The 12945-nt window shown below is 31.1% G+C and overlaps 3 protein-coding genes across 7 annotated transcripts in view; 2 read left to right on the forward strand and 1 right to left on the reverse strand.

The window, feature by feature from the left end:
- Positions 1–97: 97 nt before the first annotated feature.
- LOC108688323 (TBC1 domain family member 7) lies at positions 98–1772 on the forward strand. 4 transcript variants are annotated; one of them, XM_018194524.1, is made up of 6 exons: positions 98–216; positions 325–370; positions 486–835; positions 1055–1339; positions 1465–1594; positions 1668–1772. In XM_018194524.1, the coding sequence occupies exons 1-6, from the start codon at positions 104–106 to the stop codon at positions 1770–1772; spliced, it is 1029 nt and encodes a 342-aa protein (XP_018050013.1). In that variant the 5' UTR covers positions 98–103. The 4 variants fall into 4 exon arrangements, with proteins under 4 accessions (XP_018050013.1, XP_018050015.1, XP_018050014.1 ...); XM_018194526.1 differs by having other exon boundaries at positions 1675–1758; XM_018194525.1 differs by having other exon boundaries at positions 1648–1689.
- A 575-nt stretch (positions 1773–2347) lies between these two features.
- On the forward strand, positions 2348–10701 carry LOC108688321 (ornithine aminotransferase, mitochondrial). Of its 2 annotated transcripts, XM_018194522.1 has the most exons (10): positions 2348–2424; positions 3803–3969; positions 4196–4500; positions 5766–6096; positions 6180–6593; positions 8310–8631; positions 8795–9099; positions 9301–9501; positions 9751–9976; positions 10305–10701. In XM_018194522.1, the coding sequence occupies exons 2-10, from the start codon at positions 3895–3897 to the stop codon at positions 10469–10471; spliced, it is 2346 nt and encodes a 781-aa protein (XP_018050011.1). In that variant the 5' UTR covers positions 2348–2424; positions 3803–3894; the 3' UTR covers positions 10472–10701. The 2 variants fall into 2 exon arrangements, with proteins under 2 accessions (XP_018050011.1, XP_018050010.1); XM_018194521.1 differs by lacking the exons at positions 2348–2424; positions 3803–3969; positions 4196–4500; positions 5766–6096; positions 6180–6593 and adding an exon at positions 8090–8169 and having other exon boundaries at positions 8241–8631.
- A 94-nt stretch (positions 10702–10795) lies between these two features.
- Positions 10796–12945, reverse strand: part of LOC108688224 (zinc finger protein 70-like) — a 2941-nt gene continuing 791 nt past the window's right edge. Inside the window, exon 3 of the mRNA XM_018194388.1 lies at positions 10796–12418. Coding sequence (XP_018049877.1) covers positions 10796–12418 — 1623 coding nt within the window. The remainder of the gene's footprint in view (positions 12419–12945) is intronic.

Raw genomic sequence — 12945 nt, forward strand, 5'->3', positions numbered from 1 at the left:
GGCCTGTCGACAATGAATAAGTAATTATATGTATGTATCATGTATAAAAAGAAAACGTGAATCTTCTCAATCTCAGCGAACGCAATAAATTCAAACTTTATTCATGATAAAACTAACAAAAGCTTATACGAGCACAGTATTATATGCGACAGAGTTTCTAGGTTATATGCATTACACAAACATATGTGATATTGTTGTGTTACGTCTACATGACAGGTACAGAAACGTAAATATAGATGTTGCTGTGAAAGTGTGTTTCACCTGATTATCTCGTTTAATTTTAATTAAATTCTCTTCTATCTATTTCTACTTCGACGAGACTAGAAGGATGACGGATGAGCGAAATTTTCGTTCGCAATATTATGAAAAGGTGACGCTCCAAAATCCACTTGCTCTTTAAATCGAAGCAACAATTTATATACTGTAGAAGAGTTTTCTATCAGATTGTCATATGATTGAAATATATCATTGCTTTTAAATGGCAGGTTGGTTTTCGCAGTGTCGAAGAAAAGAAATCTCTGGAGATATTGTTAAAGGAGCGCCCGCTTGACAAGACAAAGCTAAAGCAGTTTTGTTTAAGATTCACTGTACCTGCTATGTATAGAAATTTCTTATGGAAGGTCTTACTCGATGTTATACCAGTTTATTCGGAGAGTCAGGGATTTATAATGACTCAGCGCAAGGCGGAATTTCAGGATTTGCAGAGAGCACTGAGAGTCGCAAAGATTATAGACGACTTTACGAAACCTCATCTAATATTTTTAGCAATGTGGTTGTTACGCAAAAGAAGAGCAAAAGTTGATATGGCTGCTCAATTGGAATCACCGTTATACAGGTTCACATTACAGTATTCAATATTAGGTATTTCAAACTTTTAAATTGAACATTTTCATTTTATAAATTCTAATTGAAATCTATTTTTGTCTAATTTGTCTTAAAAATGTTCTGTCTTGATTTGGAAGGATGTCTCGGCTGCATAACTTCATAGATTCATTTTGTACTTATTTTGTATGAGCTCAAAAAATATTATAATAAACTTTTATCTCTATTCCAGAGCTATGAGCAAAATGGCCGAGACACTGTGGTATGTGATTGATATTGAATCAGAAGAAGAGAAATTAGTAGATATGTATTGGATATTGTCGGGACTTTTTGTACAAGTTGAGAAGCTACAGAAAGAAGTAGGAAAATTGCAAGATTGTACATATGCATTACTGGAGAAAGAAGATGTAGAATTATATAAGCATCTTGTTAAAATTGATGCACTTTATAATCTTCCATATGATATTTGGTTTTATTCGTGTTTTGCTGGCATAATATGCAATGGATCTATTGCTAAGTATGTACGTTTATATTATATAAAAATTGAAATTGCATTGTAATTTTATTAATATTTATTAATACTTTTTACTGCTAAGAACATATCTTTTTAGAATTAATAGAATACTTAATTATTTGTTATAGGATATGGGATAAAATAACAGTTGGTGCATATCGAATTTTAATATTCGTTGCCGTCGTTACGTTAACTACTTTGAGGCGACTATTATTGAGATGCGAAAGCATAGATCATGTATTAGATACTATCAATAATGTAAGACTACTAATTAAATTATAATGCAATAATGTGATGGGCATATCTTTCAGATTTTTACATTTTGTTCTAGATAACAGAAGAAGCATCAGAAGTGATAGTTAATAAAGCAATTGAATCAATACAACAAAGTGGAACAACTCAACAAGTTGACATGTATTTCACAAAGCACAATTAATGTTTTATACATAAAAACATTAGATATTGTGTGATGAAGTTATTATCGATAAAATGAAATTTGTTCCTAATTTTCTTAAACTTGCCTTACATTTAAATTTATATAAAACAGAAGCTGATTTTTATCATCACATGTATATTTCATAATTTTATTTGGATATTATCTATGAAATTGGTTCTGAAATTGTAATAAATTAAATCTTCAATTTAAAAAATGTATCTTTTTGTTTGTAGTTCCAATTCTTGAAAAATATAATATTTGGAAATGTTCTAAACAAATGATAACTCAATTTTTAAATAAAAAAATCATTAATAGTGTGATAGATGAAATATATTGTAAATTATAAAAATTATTCATCTTTTCTGCCTACGTATGTTCGTCAAGTTTTTTTATCGGACCGTTTAATTTTTCAGATATGAGACTGTTATCAATAATACGTGCCAAAACAGCTGAGACAGTGGAAAATTATGTATGTGAGCGAGAGGCATGTATTGACATATCCTTCGACTCGTTCGATTGAGATAAATAAAACTTGAATTAGGCACAGAATTTAATTGTTTGTCAGTCTGACTGACTAGTCGTCGAGATAAGTTCGCTTGTGATTGATTTGATCAGTGACTGCTGAGAATATACTGACTCAATTACAATCTCTGTAAGAATATAGTAGAATTTATTTTTTTAAGCCTTTGCTATTATTTTAACGATATAAATATTAATCAGACATTTAAAAAAAAAATGATTTAATTAAAGTTTTATGAAAAAATAGATAAATAAATAGTTTGATATATTAAAATTTAAAAGATATTGTAAAATGACGTGTAATATTTACATAATGTATATAACACAATTACATAGGTACGTAAATTAATTTTAATTCTTCATTGTCACATCTTTGCAAAGTTCCATGGTCACTCATACTGAGTCATCAAATTAGTCAATTGATGCAAATTGATGTTGCCATTCTAAAACTATCCATCCATATATGAATAAAAAATATAGACTATACTTTGAACATTATTATTGAATGTTTTAATAATAATAACATTTCGAAACAAATAATAATACATTACACAAAAAAAAATCTTGAAGATGTACACGTAAAAAAAATGTAATATAAAAAATTATAACGTCATTTTGTAACCTTTTTAGTTAAAATTTCAGAGTATTCCTAAAATTTAGTACTCTCAAATAAAAATCTTTACTAAAAATATGTGCGCATTTCCGAAACATTTTTTTTCCGATAAATGAAGAAAATATTATTTTTTCTTCAAATAATTATCATACATGTACTGACACGTTTTTTAATATTAATCAATAGAAAAAGAAATGATTACTGATAACTATATACAATTTTGTACGCGAATATCAAATAAATAACGAAATTAATAATTCGAATAAGACAGCTGTGGCACAAACTTTCACTTCATTATCAATTGGCAGAATAACAGCTGTTGCGAAGAAGTTGTATATATTCAATTTAAAGTGGACTACTTAGCTCACAGTCCAAAAAGTTCTAATATTAATCTTCATTTACTGTATTGAGATATGACATACTTAGAACCGTATGAAAACCGTGCATTTGTAGAAACCGGGAAGTGAGGGGACTAGATATGGGAGGGGAAAAAAGTTGATGTTCAACATATCCTTTCCCCTACCTAACGTCATCAGTTTACATAAAGAAGCGATACTGATCGTGTTTTTTCAAAAAATTGTGCAATTTAAGATTCAGAATTTGTCGAGATAAATATACTTATACGGGAATCTATTGACATATTTTTTTATTGAAATATATATCTTCAACTATTCATTCTTTTAATTCTTTTATTTTTATCTCTATTTTAGATATGATTATGAGTAATTTTTTAAAATAAAAGTGTCTTTTTGAAAAATTCTCTTTCGTTTGTTGTTAAATTTTTTTTTGCAATTTACAATTTTCGATAACTCTACTTATACGGGGCTCTTCTTTAGATCTTCCAAAATAAAGATTTTATACAATTACTTTAATCAGTGTATTTTACTGAAAATTAAAGGCACTTGAACATCAATTGTATCTCTGCGTGGTAACGACGGAAGTGAAAATACGTGTAGTAAGTGAGAGTTTAACAAGGAAGTAATTTACGCGATGAAATCATTAATGAGAGTGGTACTGCAAAATATCAAAAGATCATCAAAAACGTTATTATTGCCTCAGTCTCAGGTAATATAATTAATTAGTATTAACTTTGTGATTTTACCATAATTTTATCATTGTATACATAAATTAGATTGTTATATTAAATTATATGTTTTTAAAACAATCTGTATTCAATTTATTTGTATTTAATTACTTTCTTATTATTCTTATTATTGAAATACTTGAAAAGAAATACTTAAAAGTAATTTAAATATTGTCAGAATTAACTTAAATGTTTCTTCTTTTTTAGCATATTCAATGCCACAGAACACTTACATCTCAACAAGTGTTTGATCGTGAATCTAAATATGGTGCTCACAATTATCATCCACTTCCCGTGGCTCTGTGCAAAGGTCAGGGTGTCTTTATGTGGGACATCGAGGGGAAACGATACTTTGATTTTCTAAGCGCTTATTCGGCAGTTAATCAAGGTCATTGTCATCCCAGAATCTACAAAGCGATGATTGACCAGGCGAAGACTTTAACTCTGACATCCAGAGCATTTTATTCAGATCTTTTAGGTGAATTCGAAGAATATATTACGAAACTTTTCAGGTACAAAGTATGATTTCGATTCCTAAACAAATATCGATAAGATAAACAATGATATAACGAGACCTAAAATCTAAGTATATAAGAGACAAGTGAAAGTGAAAGATAAGTTTATATATACGGTATGTTATTTCGAAAATCTAAATAATATAAATTATTTTGGAGTCTTGATATTAAAATTAACAACAAAACATTGAGAGTATATACGGCGCGATTTTATTATTTTATATTAATTATTTTAATTTATCAAATTATAGTTTCTTCGGATGTTTTGATCATATTTCAGATCTACATATCTCAGCGAGATATAGATAATAAAGAAGCTCGTCTTACGCTTAAACAAAGATCTCTGGTCAAGTATTCTACATCACTTCGCAGCTTAAATTCGTTAAATTGTGAAATTGGTTAAATTAATCTGGCCTTCGATTACCATAAGCGTTTAAGACCAGCTTAAATTCCAATATAATTAATAAAATCCGCAGTCGTGTATGAAAATCGAAAATTGAAAAAAATCAGAAATATAAAATTGGAACAAATCGCACAAACGTCAGAGAAACAATTGTTTCAATGACAATTGAAGGCCAGATCAATTTAACCAATTTCGCAATTTAATGAATTCATTGCTGCGAAGTTATATATAGAATACCAGGCATCACCATTTAAGCATAAGATGTGCTTCTTTATTATTTACATTTCTATCGCTTTTGACCTAAAATGTGGTCAAAATGTCCGAAAAAACTGTAACGTTTTTCATTAAATTAATATAATTAAAATAATATAAAATAATTGTGTATCAAGTATCGCGCTGTACTCTCTCTAAGAGGCCTAAATATTATATTATTAATTTTAAAAAATCTAATTAATTTTCAACATACAATTAATATTCAACATACCAGAAAATTGGATCTTAAAAGCAGAAATAAAAAAAATAAATAATAAATAATATAATAATAAATAATGATAATAATTAATAATATAATAAATATGATAATAATTATAATAATAATAATATTAGGTGTAGTAAAAAGAAATCCATTATTTTTGCATGAAATTGAATGGAAAAATAATGGATTTCTTTTTATTACATCTAATATAATATAATTAATAATGATAACATTAAATAATGACTTATTTAATGTTTTGTTCATATCATAATTGATGAATCAGGTATATCTTTAAACAAGAAACAATTTCATAATGCTTTTTATACTTAGATTTATACTTAGATATATCGAATTCATTCACATTAAAAAAATTCATTCCTTCAGCTATGACAAATGGTTGCCGATGAACACGGGCGTGGAAAGTGGCGAAACGGCATGCAAATTGGCACGCAAATGGGGATACTCATGCAAGGATATACCGCAGAATCAGGCCAAGATAGTGTTTGCGGAAGGCAATTTCTGGGGAAGAACTATGAGCGCTATTTCCTCGAGTACTGATCCTAGCAGCTACAACGATTTTGGACCATTTATGCCAGGTTTTGAGATCATACCTTACGACGATTTACCGGCACTTGAACGAGCTCTCGTCGATCCAAACGTCTGCGCTTTCATGGTGGAGCCTATCCAAGGTGAAGCTGGTGTAGTGGTTCCTAAGGTAAGCTTTTACGTGTGAAAATTTAAAAAGAAATAAGCCACCTCCGAATCTTATCCTTAAAATTGTCGTTGTATTTTGAAAAGAATGGATATCTGAAAGGAATTCGAGAACTTTGCACAAAAAACAATGTCCTATGGATTGCGGATGAAGTGCAAACCGGCTTGGCGAGAACGGGGAAGCGGATTGCAGTAGATCATGAAAACGTGAAGCCGGATATCCTGATGCTCGGTAAAGCATTGTCCGGAGGATTTTATCCTGTTTCCGGTATACTAGCGAATGATCCCATTATGCTCACAATCAAACCTGGAGAGCACGGGTCTACTTATGGTGGTAATCCTTTGGGATGCAAAATTGCTCTCGAAGCACTTCGTGTTCTAGAAGAAGAGAAACTTGCCGAAAATGCAGAGAAGGTCGGTCACTTATTCAGAGACGAGCTTAACAAGCTGCCGAAGGAGATAATTACTTTAGTGAGAGGAAAGGGCCTCTTGAACGCTATCGTCATCAATGAAAAGATTGATGCATGGGATATTTGCATGAAGCTGAAGGAAAATGGACTCTTAGCGAAACCTACGCACGGACACATCATTCGTTTAGCACCACCGTTAGTTATCACGGAGGAACAAATACGCGAGTGCATAGATATCATTTCTAAGACTATTCTCACGTATACGTAACGAATCCTTTAATATTTAAAATGCTATTACATTATATCTTTCTAATAAAAATGATAATTAAGTAATAAAATATTTGTTGATACCCTATATTTATATCATTTTCTTAATTTATCTAATATATATATTCTACATAATTTTAAGGTCAATGTCTATTATGACTTTTATCTCGACAATTCATAATGCAACAAAGATAATTTACATATCAAAACAATTATCCATATCATAATAATTCATCATTTCCTTGATGAAAAAATTTCGCTGAAATTAGTCCACATTTTGAAACATTTCAGCGAAATTGCTAAAAATTTACTGAAATTTCACTGAAAGTGAATTTTTCAGCAAAAAATCGCTGAACTGAAATTTCTCTGAAATTTTTCTGAAAATGAATTTTTCAGCAAAAAATCCCTGAAATTTTTCTGAAATGCTGAAATTTCGCTGAAGTTTTCTAAAACGTGGACTAATTTCAGCGAAATTTTCCATTAGGGTCAACAGGTCAATTTTATCAAGTGACATACTGCAAGAAGTTGAATCGGTCATAAGTGCATTGACGTATAAAATATGGATATTTTTTGCAAAATAGTAGAACGCTGTTCTAAATAAATACAATTATTATCGCTTACGATTCTATTCTGATAAACAAAACCTGAACCGCTTTATGTAGTCGTATTATTATCTCACAAAAAAATATGTATTTAACGTAGTAAATGAATTATTCCCTTTTAGGTTATTAATAGCTTTGTACGATAATATTCTCTACACAAATAATGTATTCCTAATACAACGACGCGAGAGATAACATGTATTGAAAAACATATAAGCATGGTTTGCAAATAATAAGTAATTAATTAATAAGTCCTCAATGATAATTCGTAATTACGTTTTATTTCGATTAATTGATTATATCGCAAAATTATTCAGATTAAACGTCTTAATAGATTTCAACTTGTTTAAAGTCTTATTAAAGTAAAATTATTCTATCATTGTCAAATTTTCTTAATAAAATTTTAAAAAGTATCTAAAAATTACATTAATTAAAAAATTTTAATTCAAATCAAATGCAACACAATCATTATTTTTTGCTTCTTTTCTATTAATATAAAAATTAAATTCAATCTTGCATGTGCATGTGTATTGTTTATCGTGATTCGTTTACTTAGGCATGCTGGCGCCTTTACTTTGTATTTTTTATCAGATATGATTCCGTCTGTAAGGGTATTTATTATAAATCCCTCTGTTGCAATGTTTGTAATCAAGCACGATTTTAGTAAATAAGTAATCATATCCGCCGTATCTTTTGTCATATCTTCTTTCACCTTGATATAAAAGCAAGACTGCTGGAATCAGATGCCTATTTTCCGACGTCTTATAGTCTTGCTCGTATTAAAAAGAAAAAGAAAAGGTTCGTAAATGCTTATGCGACAAAATATTTCAGCAATATCACAGTATTGCAACATTTTAATTACATTTCAGAGAGGGAAAAATATGGCTATGCAATCTGTGAGACAAAGATTTTTTAGCATCGTAAGGGAATCAGACAAGAGAAGATTTTTGAGTTCCCAGCAAGTGATCGATCGCGACAACAAATACGGCGGTATACACTTCAAACCATTACCGGTTGTTCTTTCTCGCGGAGAAGGAGTCTACCTGTGGGATACCGATGGAAAACGCTACCTTGATTTCCTGGCAGGATTTTCGACTGTCAACCAGGGTCATTGTCATCCACGTCTGGTGAAAGTAATGAGAGAGCAGGCTGGAAAGCTGTCGCATACGTCAAGAGCCTTCTACTCAGAACCTCAGGGTGAATTGGGAGAATATTTAACAAAACTTCTTGGATGGGATCGATTTTTACCTATGAACACAGGTGTGGAAAAAGAAAATCGCTTTAAAAAAAAAGAAAATATTTCAAAAACAATTAATTTTGATATCTTAATAATTATTGGAAAAAGATTTTGATATTGCTTCGATAAGCACAAGTTTTCTTTATTGTATAAGATAGAAGAGCATTCATTATTTTCTTATTGTAGGTGTTGAAGGAGGTGACACGGCCATAAAATTAGCCAGACGTTGGGGATACAGAATCAAAAAAGTGCCGAATGGCAAGGCTACTATTATATTCGCCAACGGAAACTTTTGGGGACGTTCATTGGCGGCCTTATCGGCTTCAACAGATCCAAATTGTTATACGGATTTTGGTCCTTATGTACCTCTTTTTGAGAAGGTGCCATATAACGATCCGGTTGCTCTGGAACAAAAGTTTCAAGAGAATCCCAATATCTGCGCGTTCATGATGGAACCCATTCAAGGAGAAGCTGGCGTCATTGTACCGTCTGTGAGTTAATACGAAAATACATAGCATCGTAAATATTATGCGAGCATTAAACAAACAGCGCTTTTTTTTTACTTTAGAATTTAAATTGCGCAAAACATTCTTCCTTTCTCTTGATATTCTTTCCTGAAGATATCAACAGGAAATGATGATATCATTATCTTTTTACATCAATGATGTATATTTTTTTTACTTTCTGTTTAGGATGGTTATCTGAAACGTGTAAGAGAACTATGCACAAAATATAATGTTCTCTGGATTGCTGATGAAGTGCAAACTGGTCTTTGCAGAACTGGTACACGTTTGGCAATTGATCACGAAGGCTATAGACCGGATATTCTTATTTTGGGGAAAGCGCTCTCCGGCGGAATGTATCCAGTTTCCGGTGTCCTGGCGGATGATCAGGTATTCGAAAAAATTTCATTGCAATTATTAAAATAATTCAATATCAATTATATTTAATTTAATATACGCGACTTTATAAAATATAAAATATTTTAACAACTGTTATCATTTGTAAAAATTTCTTACGTTAAATTGTTGAAGATTCATAGACGATAACGAGATATCTGCCGTTGCGTAAGAAATAAATCGATATTAATCATCTATTTGACACGATAAAAATTTTAATTCAGACTAATCGTCTCTTTCCAGATAATGCTCTGTCTGGAAACAGGTTCCCATGGAAGCACTTTTGGTGGGAGTCCGCTTGGAAACAGAGTCGCTTTGGAGGCAGTTAAAATTCTGGAGGAGGAGAATCTTGCGGAGAACGCGAAGAGACTCGGAAATATTCTGAAGAAAGAATTGGATAAATTGCCGAAAAACATCGTGACAGAATTTCGTGGACGCGGTCTTCTGGCCGGTCTAATGATAAACAAAGGTATCAAAAGGAAAAAATTATTCATATCGTTGATAATTGGTTGCAAAATAAAAACATTGGAAAATAAAAACTCATACTACATGATATGAGGATAAAATACTCATTGATACATGTAAAATTAAAATTATATCTCGCAAACTTTATCTCCCATTTACTCATAATATAATTGTGCGCGACTGATAATAAAGAGATAAAAGAACTGTATATCGAAAAACATTTAACATTTCTTTAAACATTTCTAAAAACATTTTTTAAACCATTTCGTTATTTAAGATATTGACAATATTGACGTTTATTATTATGTATTCGGCATGATCTTTACTTACAGAATTCGCAGAGGGTTGGGACATCTGTCTAAAGCTGAGGGACGCTGGGTTGTTGTCGAGACCCGCACATGGTCAAATCATCAGAATATCGCCCCCATTAACGATCACGGAAGAGCAATTACGAGAAGGAATAAACATTCTTATTACGGTTCTCAAAAATTACAAATGAAGAATTTAAAATTTTACACACATCAAGATTGTATGATAAATATTAATAATTTTTACGATAAAATGAATTACCTGTTATTGTATTACTCGAATTATTCCAAAAAAAGTGTTTAAAATCTCAGTAAATTTTTTTTAGAATTCTCTTTTAGATTTCTTGAGAAAGCATGTAGATTGTAAGAGAATAAGCAAGAAGATTGTAAGAGAATAAAAGTAACAGCTAATTATTAATCACACGCAAAAAAGTTCTTATAATTATAAAACATGTATTCACAATAGTTATTCACATATCTACATGTACATAAATTACAATTTATTATAATATAAATTATATATGCGATTCATTATGTTTCTTTAAGTGTCTCGTTAGACTAAAAGATTGCGAAAACATTTGGTTACACTGATTGCACTTATAAGTCTTTGTACCGGTGTGTAAATTTAAATGCCGTTTCAAATGATTGGCCAGCTTGAATCTCTTACCACATAATCGGCATTGATGTTGCCTCAATGTACCGTGGGAGGCTTCGTGACTTTTAAGGTGACTCGATTGCGCAAATCTCTTGCCGCACAATTTACATGCGAAAGGCTTCACTTTAGTGTGAATTCGCAAATGTTCGACCAAATTACCTTTCTGTACGAAGCGCTTATCGCAATACTCACATTTATGTACTCTTGATGTTTTGTGTGTTCGCAAGTGCATTTTCAGATTATAATTATGACTAAATTTTTTATCACAAATTTCGCATTGCACCAAACCTTTTCCGGTATGGAGTCTTTCGTGAGCTTTCAAATTTTTTAAAAGCCGAAAACGTTTGTTACAAGTCGTACATTCATAATCCTTGCTTTGCGATGTATTATTACTTTTATTATGGACCTTTATATGTTCCTCCAAATATGATGGATATGAAAATATTTTATCGCACACTTTACATTGATGTACATTGATTTTGGTATGTAATCTCATATGTGCACTGAGTTTGCTTTTCGATGCGTATCCTTTGCCGCAACTTAAACATTTAAATGGTTGCTGACCAGAATGAGATAGCTGATGAGCAAATAATTTAGATTTTTGTGAAAATTGTCTCGAGCATATTTCACACTGATGCTTCTTAGCATTAACATCTTCTGTAGTTTTTATGTCGAGAGATTCTTTATAATTATCATCACTCTGACATCCGTGATATTCAATCGCGAGTTGCCTGTCTTTTCCAGACGATTTTATAAACCTCAAGTTTTCGGCAATCGACACATTGTTTTCAGAATGTATCGTTACATTTTGCATACGTTCCGAACTGCTTTCCTGGACTCCATCAAGATCTATATTTTCCGGAAAGTTTATATTCTGTATTCCATCGGTACCATCCACGGTGGATCGCTGATATGACAAGTTTTGAATAGGATTATCCACCGAATGAATTGATCTTTCGTAACTTAAATTTTGTGGGATATGATTAGAATTCTCACAAATTTCTATGTTTTCATTGTCGCACGACATATCGACACTCTCCGTACTGTGCGTTATATTATGACTTATTAACTGTCTTCTATTAGTAAAAGTGTGATTGCACAAGGAACAATGTAAGGCACAAGCAGCTCGACTTGAACTTTCTTCGTTCAATGACATAGTATGCATCATATTTGGTCTAATTAATGGAGATAATTGTGTACTTGGAATGTTATCGTTTGCAAAATTTGAACTAACATGAGTAAAATTAAGATATGGATTCTGAGACTCCACTATGTGCATATGTTGCATAGGTATGTTGTCCTGAATAAATGGCAAATGGAGTCGGTTATGGGCACATAGCTCCTGATAATTCATAAATACTGCACCACATTCCACACATTTTAGTGTCTTGTGAGAATTTTGTACGGGCATGAATCCTTGATTCTGTTGATTTTGATAGAGCTTACAGCCGGAAACAGTAGTGTATGATGTCAATCGGGATACCTATTTTTTAACATATTCTTAATATATCTGGCCAGTAAGCAAACTGTCCACAGAATGCTAACAAATTAGCAACAAATTCGATGAGAAAAATGCAACAGCTCAGTACAATCTGTGTCTGCAATAAGTGAGTTTACATTCTGTCAATATAATTTGACAATACATTTGCTACAGAAATTGAGCAGAATCTATCAAATACACTCGATTTCAGTTGCTAATCTGTTAAACTATGTACAAATCTATTCGGTTTTTGCCAACAATTTGCTATCAAATCACATAAATAAGTACTATTTTTTTTTTTGATATTTTATCATTAATAGGAAGATTAGTTGAGTATCTTGAATCAAGAATAAAAATTACAAAAGTGAACAAATTTAGTAAAATATTTATAATTTCATTGATCAACATCTCACATTCACAATCGACTTCCAGATCATCTTATATAACTGATTCTACATCAAATTTTTAACTTTCTTACTAACAAAATTTATTAATAGCTTTGTAAAAAAAATTCTGTTCAAGCAAACTTG

The sequence above is a fragment of the Atta colombica genome, unplaced genomic scaffold (assembly GCF_001594045.1).
Source record: "Atta colombica isolate Treedump-2 unplaced genomic scaffold, Acol1.0 scaffold228, whole genome shotgun sequence".
NCBI lineage: Eukaryota > Metazoa > Arthropoda > Insecta > Hymenoptera > Formicidae > Atta > Atta colombica.